At 38.7% G+C, this 17,707-nt stretch overlaps 3 protein-coding genes across 3 annotated transcripts; 1 reads left to right on the plus strand and 2 right to left on the minus strand.

The window, feature by feature from the left end:
* Nucleotides 1-3,827: 3,827 nt before the first annotated feature.
* LOC146322099 (protein S100-A1-like) lies at nt 3,828-4,789 on the plus strand. The gene is made up of 2 exons (XM_084725768.1): nt 3,828-4,024; nt 4,440-4,789. The coding sequence occupies exons 1-2, from the start codon at nt 3,887-3,889 to the stop codon at nt 4,632-4,634; spliced, it is 333 nt and encodes a 110-aa protein (XP_084581894.1). The 5' UTR covers nt 3,828-3,886; the 3' UTR covers nt 4,635-4,789.
* Nucleotides 4,790-6,527: 1,738 nt separating this feature from the next.
* Nucleotides 6,528-8,582, minus strand: LOC146322100 (E3 ubiquitin-protein ligase TRIM39-like). The gene has a single exon (XM_084727483.1). It carries the CDS (start codon nt 8,433-8,435, stop codon nt 7,041-7,043), a length of 1,395 nt encoding a protein of 464 aa, XP_084583609.1. The 5' UTR covers nt 8,436-8,582; the 3' UTR covers nt 6,528-7,040.
* A 2,219-nt stretch (nt 8,583-10,801) lies between these two features.
* mettl25b (methyltransferase like 25B) lies at nt 10,802-17,636 on the minus strand. The gene is made up of 8 exons (XM_084727484.1): nt 17,261-17,636; nt 16,076-16,194; nt 15,028-15,244; nt 14,852-14,914; nt 14,134-14,271; nt 13,085-13,884; nt 11,803-11,987; nt 10,802-11,732 (listed from the first exon to the last, which is right to left on the minus strand). Exons 1-8 carry the CDS (start codon nt 17,396-17,398, stop codon nt 11,647-11,649), a joined length of 1,746 nt encoding a protein of 581 aa, XP_084583610.1. The 5' UTR covers nt 17,399-17,636; the 3' UTR covers nt 10,802-11,646.
* Nucleotides 17,637-17,707: the final 71 nt, after the last annotated feature.

Genomic DNA, 17,707 nt, shown 5'->3' on the forward strand with positions numbered 1-17,707 from the left:
TATTGAATGAAACAAGAACTGATACACTTCATAACTTGGTCTCTAGACATGTATGTAAATAAATATTTGATTAAATTACAAGATGTACACTGTCATTCCTAAAGAGATTAATATGCAGGTTTACAGATCATGTAATATGTTGATTATTTATAGCCTATTTATGTTATGTTGGCTTTGATAATTATGACTGGTAACATTTATTACAATGACAGAATGTTAGGTATATAAAAATATTTAATAAATAAATATGAGTAATTAGTTCCCTCTGTTAATAAGCTAATTTTATATTTTTTGCTTTCTATTGACAAAAAACACTTGCAGCTTCTACAGTATGTTTTAGAAACTTTATTTGCAATGACAGTATTGATAATCATACCTTAGGAATGACTTGCACCTTTCAAATGGCTGCTAGCAATTGTGCTTGGTTCATTGTCATCCTCTTTTTTTTCCAAAACAATTGCTCAAAATATTCACCCGTTTACAGTGTCTGTGAAGAAAAAATTTCAGTCTCTTTATTTTAGTTCTGCTTATTTAGTCACTTGTAACTACTGGTAATCATGGATGTCGCATGTGTGCGCTCCTCTGTATGATCTTGACTACATAGCAAGCTGATATTTAAATATTACAAATTTTGTAGTTTTTGCATAGTATTATGTTTAAATTGATTTATTTAATGTTTTAAAAATATTTCTGAAATTCCACCATGTACCACTAGAGGGAGCTTGCATCCCACCAGTGTTACACGTAAAACAGTTTGAAAATCTAGGCTGCAGAAATTATAACTCATGTCTGTTGGGAACACAGGTGCAAATCAGGTGATGTTGCATAAGTTCTACTGAGGGAGAAGGTTGGGGAGGACAGATGGGTCAATAAGATATGCATCTAGTCATGGATGAGAGGTTACAGCTCAGCCGTGGAGGTCGTCATTAATGTTTACATCCCGCACTGTCACGCACAGGAGCCTCTCGTCCTGATGCACGCTTCCTTCTGAACAGCGATAATCAGTGCTGGGTGTTGATTATGCCATGATTTGGGGAAAGAGACACTGTTGTTGAGTTTTTCAAATGTATTTTTTTTTCACAAGCTGAGTGTCCTCTAGTTCTATTATTGGAGACAAGGCAGACATGTCTCACAAAACTCACACAAAAGGTAGGAAGGAAGAAACATATGCATTTTGATTTGATTTTTCTGTCCCTTTAACATAAAGCAAATTATGAACACATTAATATTTGAACTCCATGCACTGTCTATGCGCTGTGCTGGCATTCTAGAACAAAAATGTTGTTTCAGGTCATCGATGAAGATTAAATCCAGTAGAAAACTGTGTTTTGAGCAGATTTAGATTATAGCTTGTCTTCATCATCTCACACCATGTCTACCTGTCACCTCAGGTGGATAAACATCAGCATGCTGAGAATGAAAACAGACTCATGTAGCTCGTCACAAAAACGAACTCACTGATGGTACCCGATGTGTTCTTCCTTGTTCAACTGTCCTGCAGTAACCCATTTTCCCATCATTCCCACCTGCTTCACACACGTGTTCCCACTTTTCCCATCAGCTCACTGGACTCCTCAGCCTGAACCCTCTTGGTGAAGTTATTTTCTGACTCATGCATCCTGTTTTTGGAGCGAGTAAACATGAACATTTCCTCATCTCTATTTGTCTCTGAATCAGCAGCATATCAAACCTGTTTCTCTTCTGAGTCATTTTAATAGTTTTGTTAGCTTTTATTCTGATTGAAAACTGCCTTGGAAAAGTGCATCACAAAGATATTTTTTGTTATCGTCATTATTAAGTGGTGCTAATAAACTGAGCAGCAGTTTCTGTCATGAAAAGAGTTTCAGTTGCAAAAACTCACACAAAGTCTTATTATGAGCTGTAATAACATCTCCAGCAGAGATGGGCTTCCCCTCCTCCTCCAGAATGAACAGCTGTATGTAAATAAGATCGCTGCATTTTGCTGAAATTGAAATGTGTTTGGGAAGTCCTACAAATTTCCACAAAATCAGCTGACGTGATAGAAGCATTAAAGGAATAGTTTGACATTTTTTTGAGAAATAGGCTAGTTCTCCAGCCAGTGCCATTAATCCATTGTAAGAAGACATGTCTTGTAGTGTCGTGTGTCCTGAAAGTTCTTGTTAAAGTTTATTGCAGTATTTCAACTTTTTTGAAATTTCTCACTCAGGTTTGTTTTGTCATGCGAATTGAAAGCGTGCATCAAAAAGAAGGAAAGAAACTTAAACCCAAATTAGGCTTTTATTTTCATTTTAAGAAATGCTTTCCTTTTGCTGTTTTGTTGTCAATGTAGTGACTCCATTGAATGGTCTTGATGTCTAAGTTTTATTTTGAACGTTGGTTCAAACGTTACTGTTTCTTTACGTGTTAAAGCCATTCTTGTTTTCCACTAAAACGTCCTCAAAATAATCAGAGGATAATCTTGAAGAGAGATTAGAATCAGTGCATCATATCAGGAATCTAAACATCACATTCACAACATGTTTCTGTCGTGAAGGCAGACGCCAAATGTTTCACTCAAACTGTCTGTGAGGATATTCTAGGTTGCCATTTTGGCCAGGTCTCATGTAAATATTTGTTTTTCAGCAGAGAATGAGTAATTTTTGAATTCTGGAGAGAGCCCCACCAGCTGTTTACCTCTGCTTCCAGTCTGTATGCTAAGCTAAGCTAACTGCTTCCTGACTGCAGCTATAGCTGGACTCTATATTTACACTGCACAGATGTGAGAGTAGTATATCAATCTGCTCGTCTTCTTAGTAAAAAAGCAAACCAGGAAAATTTGAAAATATCCAACTGAAAAGAAAAAAACACTCCCTTCAGCCTCCCTCCAATGTTTTTAGAAAACTATAAGAGTGCAAGCAATTCATTTGGATATCACTGATAACCACATATCAAAAATGTTTCTAAAATGACTTTTTTTTTTTAGTTTAAAGCTACAAGGAACTGTCATATATTTTGGATTTTGGAGACCCCTGTCGACAAAAGTGATAGTCTTTTCACAGTAATAACCACAACATATAACATCAAATGCAAAATTATCTAAAGAAAAATCCTCTATGTATGACTCATGATGACTTGGGGAAATGTAATGTAAAGATTTGACCAGGAATTGAACTTCTAAAATCTCCAGAATCATCATGTGAAGCAGCTTCATGTGGTCAAACAGCATTTATCAAACTTTAAAATCACTTGGGTGCTTGAATGAGACCTTTCAGTTCATAGTTGTTGTATCAGCCAGAGGGAAGGACCTGATTTTATCTCGACGGGCAGCGTAATAAATGTGATGAGATGGAGGTGAAAGTCTGCGCCGTCAGATCCTCTCATCTTCCTCGACAGCCTCTTCGCAGACGTGAGTAGATCATTCAGAGGTAACATCTGGAGCTGCAGCAGATTAAAAGAGATTTCATATTTGTTAATGATGAGATTTTTGTAGATGCAGATTTTCCAGTTTCTGTAGCTGAAATTAACCTGTTAGTGACACAAATACTATATGTGGTCATTTCAGAGTGAAATACTCTTTACTTCACCAGCCTACATTTATCTGACAGCTTCAGTTACTTTTCAGAATAAGATTTTTCCATAAACATATGAACCACCGAACAGTTTATTCAAGAACAGCTAAAACAATTAGTCGATTAATTAGTTGATTGACAGAAAATCAACTAGCAACTATTTTGTATTTTTACTTAAATAAAGAGAGTATGTGAGGCTCAGAATGAATTATGAATTGCTCTGTCGCTCATACTCAACCTCACTCAGCTTTATGATTCAGTTATTTCCTTTTCCTACTGATTATTAACATTTTTCAGTCTGATTTAATTTTCCCTGAACTTTTTTACTCCCTCAGAACCTCAACACAGACTCAAAAATGAGCAAGCTGGAGTCGGCCATGGACACCCTCGTCGAAGTGTTCCGGTACTACTCTTCAAAAGAGGGCGACAAGTTCCTGCTGAACAGAGTGGAGCTGAAGAATCTGCTGCGAGGAGAACTGAGCAGCTACCTGAAGGTACTGACCCCAACCGTGTCTGTTATCAGTAACATAATAACATAATTATGTTATCAGAATTTAAACTTTTTAGCTCAGAATTATGATTTTTGTAATAATTTTGCTTTTTCTCATAATTTACACTTTTTATTTCAGAATTTTTACTTTTTTTCTCCTAATTATGACTTTTTACCTCATTATTTTGACTTTTTCATCATTGTATCATTTATTTTGTCGTTTTTTTAAATCTCAAAATTATGGCTAATAATTCCAACTTTTTTTTTTATCTCATAATAATGGCTTACTGTGGAAATATTTCTTGAACTGACAGAAATGAGCTTCCATAATAAGCAGGTTATGATGTGAAAAATAGTTTTTTTTTTTGTAATTAAATATTATTATTTCTTGTATTTATTCCTTTACCTTTGCTTTCCAGTCCGGCAGAGACCCCAGGATGGTGGAGGAGGTCATGGCCGAGCTGGACATGAATCTGGACGGCAAAGTGAGCTTTGAGGAGTTTGTTGCCATGGTGACTCGGCTGACTGTGTGCAGCACCTCCTTCTTTTGTGGCTACACTCCTGTGATTATTCAGTGTGGTCAAATGCAAAATGGGCAGTTTCAGAAATTTTGAATGTCGAGAAGTCACAGGCTTGATCTTAAATTACATTTGGATACCTGAGGTTTTAATTTAAGATTCAGTCACAATGACCTTGTTCTGATTTGAACCTTTTCTCCCAAAATGTTCATAATTTCTCTCTGAAAATTAAAGATGAACATGTCTGATGAGTTCTGCTCCATTTGTATTTTTTCTACACCACCATGTGTCTAATCTCCAGCACTGTTTACCTGGAGCTCTGATGTTTGATGCAGGTGCCTTCAAAGGCAGAGTCAGTAGGATTTGTTCCAGCTGTTCCTAAACACATCAGGTCGTCAAGTAGGAACGTTTGTGGTTGGTGAAACGTCCCAAACAGCCAGACAATGAGAAAAATGAAGTAAATACAAACAGAGGGCTGCAGGTTCACCTCACACTTCTAGTGGCTCATAAACTATGATTGAAAGGGATTATGTAACATGAGTCTATACATTGTTTTTCAAATACCTTGCGTCAGTCAGTGAAAACCGCTTATCTCCAGATTTATTATTTGGAAATGTTTGTGATAAACTGAAGGATGAGGTCAAGGGTGTAGGAATAAGTTTAACATTGGGGGGGGGGGGGGGGGGGGCATATCAGAAACCTGACAGATCCATAAATAGTTTGAGCAAAAATATATCATAAATTAACTTCACTGCAAAACATTCACAAAATGCTATGTGATCTTTTACTTTCTTTCTTCTTTTTTCAAATGTTTCTTGGAAAAATAGTGTTCTGCACACCCATGTTAATGCATGTATAATATATGTATGTATATGTTTTATGATCTTAAGACGTGGGCAAAAACACTTCTCCCTCGTCCTCTTGAACAAAATGGCTTGAGTCTTTAAAGGATAATGATTATGTCATTCCAGGGCTGTACTCTTACTTTATCAGGTGGTTTCACTGATACTAGCAGGCTAAATACTTCAGTAACACAAAGACACATTTAGTAGCACACACAGTTGCACAGTTATTGGTCAAAATCCATTTGATATTGGTCAAAAAGTTTTCACTAATTTATTTTAAGACCTCACCTCAAGCCCTGCACGATCCTCTCTTTTTCCTCTCCTTCGTGCTGCTGCATTGCTGCTCCTAAACATACAAAATGGCTTCAGAGATGCACGTCTAAGGCACAGCTCCTGAGCATAAAGGTGGCTCATTTTAAAACCAAACAGGAAAAAAATCCACTTATTGGTCACCATGGAGTAGCATTTGACTATATGAATGTGCAGAACACGTGTGGCGTGTTCTAGTGCAGCTGATAACCTAATCATAACCTAACCCAAACCCTTATAGTACTGTGGAAATAATTAAATAATTATTGAAAATTTATCTTTAAAAAATCAACTTGACATCAGTCTCACCTGTTCTCCATTCTGGATCTATTATAATCAATAATATGATTTTTAAACCTTACCTCACACCCTAAATCTCCACCAGGCTTTCCTATCTCTTACCTGTCCTACTGTCACCTGCTGCTGCCTCCTGCCTCCCAAGCACTCTCAGAGCAGGTGAGGGAGGGGGCGGGACAGTGACACGACGCTGTGCTGCGCTTTCAAAATAAAAGCACATGAGTAAAAGATTTCAAAACCAAATATTTTTCTCCTCTGCGGTATTATTTTTGGGTGGAACAAATGCCCCTGTCTCCAATATTAGAGGGGACGCCTGTGTCTCTGCTCATTCAAAATTGTTCTTCTCATCAACTTAACATTCTACATTTCCAGAATACTGAGTCATTCCAGCATTCATAATATTAAAATATAATTTTTACACTGTACTTTGGTATGTATGTATAAACTTAATAAGGAAACAAAGAACAGGATGATAAGTCCAAACTTTTCCATTTAAATATTGTAATTTATTTAAAACAGTTTATTCATTTAGAACATTTTGTTATTTATTTACAACATTACTAGCAACCAGGCAGCTTTACAACAATATAACAGACAGAAATCTCGATTATAAGGAAAACTCACAGAAACTGAATTTTTAAATATTTTACACCTGATGTTGCCTGTAGAGGCTGCAACCTCAGAGGAAGTTGTGTTTATTCAGGAGGTTCATGTTTTGGTGCAGAGCTGATTAGATCACCTACAGTAACTGAATTTAATTACAACAAGTCACAACATATGTAGTACATGCAAAAAGAAAATACATGGAACACTTTATGCTAAATGCTAAAAAAAAAGAACACTTGAATGAACATCAGTGTGATGAGAACCTACAATGACAGAAAGACACTGATGATGATGAAAAAATAAACATAAAGATCAGAAACAAAACAAAATCATTTTATGCATGAAAAAGGTGACAACAGAAACAGAAAGCTAAATGTCAATTGAAATAAAAATTAAATAAAAGTAAAATAAACATACATCATGAATATCATCATCCTGTTTATCTCTAGCTGCTCTGTTCCACTGTCACACAGACCTTCAGTGGTAATATCTTCAGTGGGAGTTCCTCCACAGTTCTAATGAATGGAAACAGCCTCTCAGTGAAAGTGTGTGTGAAGGTGTGTATGTGTGTGTTAGTATCAGGATCAGAGAACGACAGCTTTCCTCTGTTCAAGTCCAGATTCACTCTGATCCTCTGGAGCTTCCTCTGCGCTCTGAGAACAATGGGCAGATCTGGGAGAGACTGTACTGAGTATTTACCTTTGTGGAACTGTATTCTCCATGATCCAGACTCTATGAAGTCCTTCCTCTGGACAGACTCTGCACACACACCCAGAACCCAGTCTGTATTGTCTCCAACCTCAACATCCCAGCTGTGAGTCCCTGAGTTAAAGCCCTCAGAGCCGAGGACAGAACAGTATTTATTAAACCTCTCTGGATTATCAGGAAGCTGCTGTTTCTGTCCATGTCTCACACTGGTCAAATCTTCAGACAGGATCAGTCCTGGATTTGCAGTGTTTGTGTCCAGAATGACAGGAGTGTAGGAGACCATGTCCTTCATCTTGTTCCAGATGTTGAAGGTCAGGTTGCCCAGGTGTTTGGCCTGGTCTATCAGAGCTCCTGAGAGCAGCTGTGGAGCCTCCAGCAGGGGGCGCTGCTGGACTCTTTCCACTGCAGCCTTGTATTTGTGCAGGAATGAGACGTCTTCAGCTCTCAGCTGCTCCTCTGTGTCTCTGACTGTGTGTGAAAGAGCTGCTATCTCTCTGCTCAGTGCCTCCATCTTCTCCTTCATCATCTGACTCTTCTGCTCCTCTTCCTCCCTCAGTGCAGCCAGCCTGGCCTCCTCTTCCTCTTCTAGAAACTGGTGAAGCTTCTTAAACTGATCCTTAATCTGCCTCTCTGTGTGTCGGGCCTGGACCTTCATGTGTTCTGCTGTTTGATCAAACTTCACTTTATCTTGTTCAAAATCCTTTAACTTCTTCTTTAAAGGCTCCAGAGTTTCCTGAAGGTTCTTCTTGTGTTGTTCTGCAGCTTCATCAATGGGTTTGAATCTGTGGTTGGTGTGTTTCTCTGAATCTCTGCAGACCAGACACACTGGCTGCTGATGGTCCAGACAGAAGAGTCTGAGTTTCTCAGAGTGCAGACTGCAGAGAGACTCTGAAGATCTCTGATCTCTCTGCTGTAAGAAGGTCTCACACAGCTTCTTTAACACCAGGTCACAAGGTGGGAGTTCCTTTGAAGATCTTCTCTTACAAACTGGACACTCACGTGTTTGTTTCTCTTTCCACCAGATCTGCAGACAGTCTTTACAGAAGCTGTGGCTACATGACAGAACAACAGGATCTCTGAAGACGTCATGACAGACCGGACAGCAGAGATCCTCCTCTGATCTGGAAGCCATTTTCTCTCTGAGTGAAGCTGAAAACACAGCAGACAGACAGTACAGTCAGTCGTGGCTCTCCTCCCTCCTCCACTAACTTCACTGAAATTTACTTTGACTTTGAGTTCAGTTTTTAGTCAAACTCACCTTCAGTGTGTCAGAGTGTCAGCAGGTTATAGTTTTCCTCTTTTCTCTCCTGCAGCTGAACTCACTCAGAGGAAGTTGTTGGTTTGGTCTGAAGGTGAATCTGATTGGTTGTGTTTCAGTCTGTGCATCTCTCTTGAAATGAAGAAAAAGAAACTGTTTTCTAGTTTGCTGCAGGTGAATCAGGTGAAGGGTAAAGTTTTGTCACACCTCCTCTGTTGAATGCTGTTGGTTCACATGTATGACAGAGGTGTGTTTCATTCTAAGATATTTATTTGTTGATTGAAACTGATAATGTCCAGCAGGCTGTTCCCTCAGTACAGTACTTCAGATACCAGACATTGTCAAAATGTGATGAAACATGTTATTTTTCACTATGAACTGATGGTGACATCACACAAAAGGTCAAAAACACCAGATAGTCTATTTTGAACTGGACTGAAGTAATAGACAGACAGACAGGAGGACAGAATGTGTCCACCAGGGGCCTCCAAGAGAACTTGAAATGTTCCACAAGAGGGTTATATTAGGCTGAGAACATGTCAGTGGTCATCATACAGAAACTAAATACTCTGTTAACAGACTGGATGCTGATACTACAGGTTGAATTAATTCCTGCTGCCTCTGTCAGAGCTGCTGTCACCTTCATGTTCACTGTAACAGACGTTAACTGCAGTTTGATGCTCAGTAAAGTCAGACAGGTCACATTCCTCTCTGCCGTGTCGACCGAGAGGCCTGCATGTCAGTAGATCTTATCAGTGGATGGATTAGATCAACAGATTCTGCAGGAAATGATTCAGCAATCATTGTGCTGCTAAAGTAGAATATTATTTTCTTCTATACATTCTCTTTATACATCTATGATTATATATTATGATTATATTTGAAAGAATTTAAATAAAGAGACAAAACAGTTGTATAATTATTATTGTAAATAGTGTAATATTGCAGTGTTTAGCATCAGTATTTAAAAATGTACAATTAAAATATCAAACATTGCATATAGTTAGTAATATTAAATTCTAAACACAAATTCTGAGTGTTCATATAAAAGGAATCTGACTCTGTTTTTTCATTACTTCAGGATAAACATAAAAGCTAAGAACAAGGACAACAATGTTTAACAAGTAAAGATAAACCCTGTGTTGTGTAATGACAATAAATGAACTTGTTACCTTGATAAAGAATATAAAAAACTCTAGATGCTGTATTTACACAAGGATTTGGAAAAAACAGTGTATACTGGCCTATAATTATATAAAAGAAACACTGGTGAGAAACAGTTAAATTATAAAGTATGTGAAGTCTGCAGGATGTAACTTGAAGAAAACATGTGAATCAGTTGTGATGACGTCTGCTGAGGTGCTCCTTCACAAGCTGAGAACATTCTCCTCTAAATAAACTCTTTAAAAAAACGTCTTGGATCAGCTGAAAGCTCATAAAATATGGACTCTGTAGAGACCTGTGGGTCTCACAGGACAGCGATGTCATTATGATCTTATAGACCATGATGCACTGCTGTAGATTAAACCAGCCAACAGTATATAAAGTAGTTAAAATGAGCTCAACTTAAAACATCTACAGCAGCAAAAGTAACACTTAAAGGGAAAATCTTACTGCACAATCAATACTTTTACCATTAAAACCTACATTTATCTGGTGATACTTACATACTTTCACTTGAGTAAGGTTTTCAATGCAGGACTTTCATTTTTACTGAAGAACAGTATCTGTTTGTCAGAGTTTATTTGATGAAAACAGCTGTCTGCTGCTGCTGGAAATGAGTTTAATGACCCATAAAACCAACCTGTATCAGCTGAAGGTGAAAATATGCAATTATTTGCTTGCATGTTGGAATTACAAACTTTATAAGATGATAATACATAAAGGACTGTGATGGACAGTAAAGTATATTTGTGCTTAAGTTTGGTATTTCTATTTTATCCTAAGTTGTACTTGTACTACACTACATTTAGGACATATTGTTCTTTTTACTGTTACGTTTATCTGACATGGTTTTGTGCTATAAATCTCTGCTGCCCCCTAGTTGCTAAAATAAATAAAGAAAATATTGCAATTTGTGGGATACTGACACAAGGAAATTATCTTTACTCCTTAACAGTCCTGCTGTGTTGAAGGCTACATACAGCACCCATATTCTCCATCAACTGAAAAAAACATGACAAACTTCAGACAGTTTGACAGTTACACAACAAAACAACAAGTCAACAGGTTCCTGCAAATAAAATGAAAAAGGTTTGTTTATTGCTTTGAAGTACAGATGCAGTAAAGTTCAAAACATGATTTCTTGGTGTTTTACAGAACAACAGATATTAAATAAAATTTAAAAAGACATGCAAAACCACAAACGCATACTGTACGTTTGCAGAGACCAAACCATACAATGAAAACAAAAGCCAAACAAATGACCGCTTCTGTGCTACCAAGAGGACACGGAGTGATAAACCTGATCTCTGGATGCTGTAAAAGCAACTGTCTGGATTCGCTGTATTCCTGGTTTTTATCTTCTTGTGTCTTCTTGTCGTCTTGGTACAGAGAGATGCAAGATCGAGCATGTTGCTGTGTCACATGAAACTGATGATCTGAAGGGCTCCACGGCAGGAAGGACGCGTTCTGGCAAAAATATGTAACAGGATATCCAACAAAGAAAAAAAAAACTTCCCTTTAAGAGATGGTTTGGGTTTTTTGAAGATGGGTTGTGTGAGGATTTTATCCACAGTCAGTATATAATATAATATAATATAATATAATATAATATAGTATAATATAATATAATATATCATACACTTCAAGTGATAGTTTTTCTTAAGGTGTCTAAAATTCATTTTGCTGCTGATTCTGTCCACAGCAGGTAATACACTGACTATAGACAGGTAACTCATACAACCACACATCAAAAAATCTGAGTTATCCCTTTCATACTCATAATTTAATATCTATAAAAACAGAGGCTAAAATCAAAATAAGCTTAAGACACAGGGCTCCTTGTGTTGTTTAAAAGAGAACTGGACGTTCGTAATACTGAGTCATTCTGGAAAAGTAACTGACTTGGGACTTTTTCTAATCCCTATCCACGCCCTTTCAGAGCCACCAGCACAAAGTTTCTTGGAGAAAAGTTTGGGTCGAAGAGAGGAACGAGCTGGCTGTCCACACCTGCAGAGAGACGAGGCTTTAGTACACTGAGTGAGTTGACAGCGGTTTATTAAAAACCCCAGCGGCTCACCGTTCTCCTGCAGGTAGATCATCCTGTCCAGCAGCACCAGCGTCTCCACCACAGGGGCCAGCAGCAGGGCCAGGCTGAAGTACACCACCACCCTGCCCTGCTGCTGCAACATGGCCGCCACCCGCTCTGGGTCCAGAGGCAAGTCGGGAGGCAGACTGACCCGAGCCAGACCCAGACGGGCGTACCTGAGAGAGGACGGTGACTTTTATTTACTTCAGATGCAGAGAAAACCTGATGTGCATTAATTTGAAAAGGCCTTTATTCCCAATTTCTTCTGTTTTATAAGGAGTATAAAATCCTCCAGTGGCTCAAAGGGCATCATATCTCTTTTTTCTTTCTTTGATATATTTTTATATTTACCAAAGTTGAGCAGCTGTTGTTGTAATGCTAGAATCAGTGCTATGGAAATCTCCTTTTTACACAGCCCTTATTAGTGCTTGCCTTTATTTGTTCATTTGATCATTAATCAGTTACCAACTTTAATTTCTAAGAATTTAGAGTATCTGCTGACTAATTAAAAATTTAAATTTTAAGAGCCAATATCCAATAAGTTTAACTCTGGCGCCCCCCAGTGGTAATGTTTAAGAAAGGCAGTAGTGTGCTTGTCAAACACACACACAACCACCACCAGAAAATATTTAAAGATGCTGAAAATCGACACAAAGTCGCTTTAAATATTCAACCAGGTCTTTACTTTTAGGCGCTGGTTTTAAAGACAGTGACTTTAGTGAACAGACTCATTTTTCAGGGGTGGCTTAGATAACATGACCATGAGGGCGTGGACATCAGAAGCTCGTGCACAGTGCATCCTGGTACATGTGGGCACTGCGGGCTAAGGTTGAATGATTTTGAAAAAATATTTAATTGCAATTCTTTTGACTGGTATTGCAATTGTGATATGATTTGCAAAAGTGGAGGAAATTATAATTTTTACATTATTATTCTCATTTTAAATTGAAAACCATATTAAAACTGTGATTTTTGTACCAAAGAAAGATGTTTTTTGAAGTGTGTAAAATATGATGTGTAGACCATAATCAAATTAAAATGTTATTTTGACACGTTTTGCCTTTAACAAGTATTGCGCCTCCTGCAATTTGAGAATTGCAGTGGAACATGTCGATATTTCAGTCAAATTTCAATTCAATTGTTCAGCTGGCACACCTCTGCGAGCAGGAGACCTCAGCTGTCATGGTTTATATATCTATGTAAAAAAACAAAAAACATTAATGATCCCTTTAAGAACTAGTACAAATGCTTTCTGGCTGCAGTGTTGACTTACTCTGTAAATGGTAATAAGTGGGCTTTCTTTATGGTCTGGATTCCTGCCCTGCGCAGATCCGGCCTTGTATCCCTGATGAAGGTCTCCAGCATCGCCCGGTAACAGTGTGTCCTCAGCAGCTCACTTTCCTCCCGCAGCCTCCGTACATAGTCCTCAACAGCATGACACGCCCCCTCCCGTGCCTTATAGGACAGCTGATGTCCCGGCAAACTCCGCACCCAGGAGCTCAAGGGGTATCCGAACTCTGAGGGAAGCGATTCCTGGCCTGGTGTCGGTGGGACGGGACATTCAACTAGTCCTGGAGGGGTGGGATTTTCTTTGGTTGTGATTTTCATGTAGCAACACGCCACAGAGGTGATGCCGAGCACATGAGGGCAGTTGACAAAGTGGCGGAGGAGGGTGGCGCTCAGGTCACCGCAGGCGTGAAGGCCGGTCAGGATAAAGTCTGGGTGGCCTTGCTGGCTGTTTTCCTCAGGCCGGACGCCCTCCTGACACACAGGCTGGACACACGAGCAGCAGTTTTCAGAAGACGACTCCTCTTCAGACTCGTTTGTGCTCAAATCAAAGTCCTGTGAGTGAGAATCAGAGTCTGATGACGTCTGGACCGCATGAGAACATCCCTGATGCTCAGAGCCACGCAGTCTTTTTTTGCTCGGTCCAGATGGAGTTCGGGGACCTTCGCTGACACAATCAGCAGTCCTCAACTGCTTGATGAAGGACTCCCATGATGCCTTGGGGTTTACCCACCCGGCCAAATGACGAGGAGAGGACTGCGACGCTCGGACCAGAGAGGAGCAGTTCTAAAAAGAAGGGAGATATTTATGGTTATTTTGGTGCTAATAGTTCAATATCAATGATGGGGGGAGATAAAACTCAAATGAAAAAAATCCACTTTAAAGCTGCAATAATCAATATTTTTATATTAACAATAGATCTGCAGTCATTAATTGATTATAGCAAAAAGCTGCTAAAAAAGTGATTTATGCTCTTTGAAAACCAATGTTTGACTGTGGACTAAAAGTGTCGAATAAGTTCAGCAAAGCTCTCACCTTTTTCTGCTTTTCCTTCTCTAAGGCCCACAGTAACTGTTCGTCATACCTGGACGCCATAGTAACCAGCGTGTGATCAGCCTCAATGGCGGTCACAGAGAGTCCGAGCCCGAAGGACAGGAAACGAGTCAGATGACCCTGTTTAGGGCAGAGCGGTGGAAAACTCTGTGTTTATTGTGGGATGATTTACTGCCTCGTTTTAAGACTATGCACTTTTTTACGCTGTCATTGATAATGTGACTCCAGATTTCCTCCTGGATCATTTAAGTGTTATTTTATCGAAGCTGGTTCATGTGATGTGCAGATGTGGTAACCCTGTAAATCCTGACGCATCGAATAATTGCCACAAAAAACATCTTTTTTTAAATGAATAAAGACCTTTTGACAAATATTCCTGAAAACATATATCATTTACATATATGACATTATGTTTGTATCATATTTGATATGACAGCCAAGAAATTGTTCTAGTGAAAATCTATGTTGCACGTTTTCTTGCTCTGATTGGCTGTAGGTCTATCCAATCATGCCAAAAGGCCTGTGTGCATTTAATACACCCTTTGTAAATAAAAATGAACTGAGATGCCAGTTAAAAATCTGCTGTGATAATGTAAAAAGGAAAACAGTAAAAGCACTGGCACTGAATCCATTTTAACAGAATCATCCAGTATCAATGTCCGGTCAATAGTCAATAGTGTCAATAGTGTTGGAATGATACCTGTCCAGAGCCCACATCCACCACTCTGCTGCAGTCAGTCTGCTCACAAAGTTGTTTTACTAGCTAGGATTAAAACAAGGAGAAATACATTAAATAAACACTGTTAACAGAAAAAAGACCATGTTGTTAAATTTAACTTGAAAATGTGTGAATGTAGCAAATAAGCAGCCCTGTACCACGCCCAGTTTGCGGATCTCGTGCTGTTTCTTGGGTTTGACGTGTTTCCTGAATATGTGTCCCAGCAGTGAGCTCTGACTCTGGTTTTCCAGGAACTCTTCAGGCCTCACAGAGCCGGCCACCCTGCCTCGCTCCTGCCTGCACTCTCTGGGAAACGCCAGAGCGTGAGCCGTGGCTCGGTACGCCAACAGCGACAGAGGCCACACCGAGGGATATCTGTGATGACAAAGTCTATGTGGTTATAATTTAGATCATAAGGCTGGTAGTATTCTCTCACTGTAAACAAATCCCACAACAGACCTGTGCTGCAAAACTACAAAGATGAGTCGAAGAATATACTTTCATTTTTTTAGCACCTCTACATCAGTAATTTCAGAACTAATGAGGCTTTGAATGTACTTTTTGACTCAGTATGAAATGAACAACAGCCAGAGACCCCTGATCAGTCTAAACAAACAAAAAAATTATTCAGGTATTCATGTTTATTCCTGACATTTTTCTTCTTATTTCTCTATTTTGTTCTTTGCATTAAAGGGACAGTTCACCCCAAAATCAAAAGCACATATTTTGCCTCCCTCCTTCTTCCTTATCTGTAGAACTATGTATCCATCTAGCTGGTTTTGGTGTGACTTGCTGAGTTTTGGACATATCAGGGGTAGAGTTGCCTGCCTTCTCTTGAAATAAAATGGAACTAGATGGCGCTCAGCTTGTGGTGCAAAATAAATACTTTTTAAAAACTCAACAGCAAGGAAATCATGACCCGGTCACTCAAGATAATCCACTGACCTTGTTGTGAGCAGTTTTATGCAGGAACTGTTTTCTTTCTACTGAACTACACTTGCCAACCGTATCATCGTGCAGAGGGAAGCATGCATTTGATTTCATATACTGGAGAGAGACATCTCTACATCCAGTGTCTCCAAAACTTGGACTCTCACACCACAACTCTAGATGGATAAATCACACTACAGGTAAGAGGAATAACATATACAGGGTGAACTGTCCCTTTATGGATTTGTGACAAGCCTGATAATAATCGAGTTGTACCTCCTGTCTTCATGAGTAGCATCCAGTAGCAGGTCTGCAATCTGTGGATATGAAAGGTCTTGCAGCGCAGGCTGCCAGGTGTTGGGTAATGTGTGCCAGAGATCTTCAGTGAAGAACTCCTGCAGGGGAATAACAGACAGTTATTAGAGAAGTTACTAAAAGATGGGATATAAATCCAGTTGTCAGCTGTCCAACTTTAAATAAAATTTATTTAAATAGTTCTTTAAACACAGACTGAATATATCAATATTGTGATATGATACTAAATATAATTTTGGATCTGGATACCATTATGTCATGGTATGACATATGTGTTGTCTTTTTCTAGTTTTAAATGCTGCATTACAGAACTTACCAGACTATTCTATTATTTGACTTTGTCATTATGTAAGAGATAATGTACAGTGAGCTGGTCATTATTGTGAAATAAATCCCAACAGGATACTGCAGGACCATCCTATTAATTTTGAAATGATTTTATGGCTTTAACTTCACAATAGTGACCTGCTCACTGTACATTATCCTGCTTGTTACACACAATATTAATTTTAAAATGATTTTAGTGATTTGACACTGATTTTTATTATTCCTCCAGTATTTATGATCAGAACTGTGTTCATAGCAACCGTCTATTCTGGATAGCACGGTCTGTTATACAGAAATAATAGACCATTGGTATAACTGAACAGTCAGAATCGAGTATTCAGCAAAGCTATGTAATAACACATTACTGCTGATTATTTATCTAAAATTTTGTTGTGTTAATATTTGTTAAAAGAAACGATAGTCATCCTTATAAAATTGACACAATACTGATATTGAGTTGTTTGAGACTCAAGATTATAAAGGATTTTAATTAGGTGCAGATTTAGCTCACCTACTGGAGTCAAGAAAAAAAAGTAGTAGACAAATGTGATGAAAACTAGCACATCTCATAAAAACATGATGATTAGTGGACCACAAAGTCTAAATACAAATGCACACAATCAAGTAAATAAGCTATGCAATGTATACAATATGGTGCCATGGAAACGTCAGCAGCCAAACCAGAAGGATTTGAAAAAAAGGGAAAAAAACAAAACAAAACAAAACATTTGTTTCAAAACACAACAGACTACACTGATCTGAGTTGAGTTAAACTGGAGAGGCTGCAGACTTCAACACAAGTCAGTCATCAATACGCACAATTATATAGGAGTCAGATACGTGGCTGTAGTGAGACAGGAACGTGGTGAGTCTTTTCGCCAGCTCTCTCTGTTGTTCTGCTGAAATGTTGGGTGTAAACATCTCCACATCCTGTGCTGCTGACGGTTCAGCTGACATGAGACCAGAGGCGAGCTAATGCTAACATAAGTTAGCTTGTTAACGCTACGTTATTTTTCCGGTTAAAATGTGTCTAAAATACATAGACAGTTACTAGCACTCAAAGTTCTTAAAAACCGCATTTATGACGAAAATCCTGTGCTTTTCATTTTAAAAATGGTTGTTGTGTCAGTCACTGACGTTAGCTAGCTAGTCGGCTAACTGAAACTTTCACATGTAGAATGAAGGTGCGTTCAAGTGCTACGAGGAAATTCAGGAAGGCGCTCGGTAGGAAAGTAGCCGGGAGAACTCATCTGACAGAGGCTCAGC

Source organism: Lutjanus erythropterus, chromosome 9 (genome assembly GCF_056507025.1).
Source record: "Lutjanus erythropterus isolate fLutEry1 chromosome 9, fLutEry1.hap2, whole genome shotgun sequence".
NCBI lineage: Eukaryota > Metazoa > Chordata > Actinopteri > Lutjaniformes > Lutjanidae > Lutjanus > Lutjanus erythropterus.

Bases quoted from the DNA above. Each gene is read 5' to 3' on its own strand.
- mettl25b (XM_084727484.1), bottom strand. From the start codon at position 17,398: ATGTCAGCTGAACCGTCAGCAGCACAGGATGTGGAGATGTTTACACCC. The intron at 15,245-16,075 runs GTACAACTCGAT...TTGTCATCACAG, and splicing joins GCTACTCATGAAGACAGGAG to ATATCCCTCGGTGTGGCCTC. The intron at 14,915-15,027 runs GTACAGGGCTGC...TTTTAATCCTAG, and splicing joins AGATCCGCAAACTGGGCGTG to CTAGTAAAACAACTTTGTGA.
- LOC146322099 (XM_084725768.1), top strand. From the start codon at position 3,887: ATGAGCAAGCTGGAGTCGGCCATGGACACCCTCGTCGAAGTGTTCCGG. The intron at 4,025-4,439 runs GTACTGACCCCA...TTTGCTTTCCAG, and splicing joins AACTGAGCAGCTACCTGAAG to TCCGGCAGAGACCCCAGGAT.
- LOC146322100 (XM_084727483.1), bottom strand. From the start codon at position 8,435: ATGGCTTCCAGATCAGAGGAGGATCTCTGCTGTCCGGTCTGTCATGAC.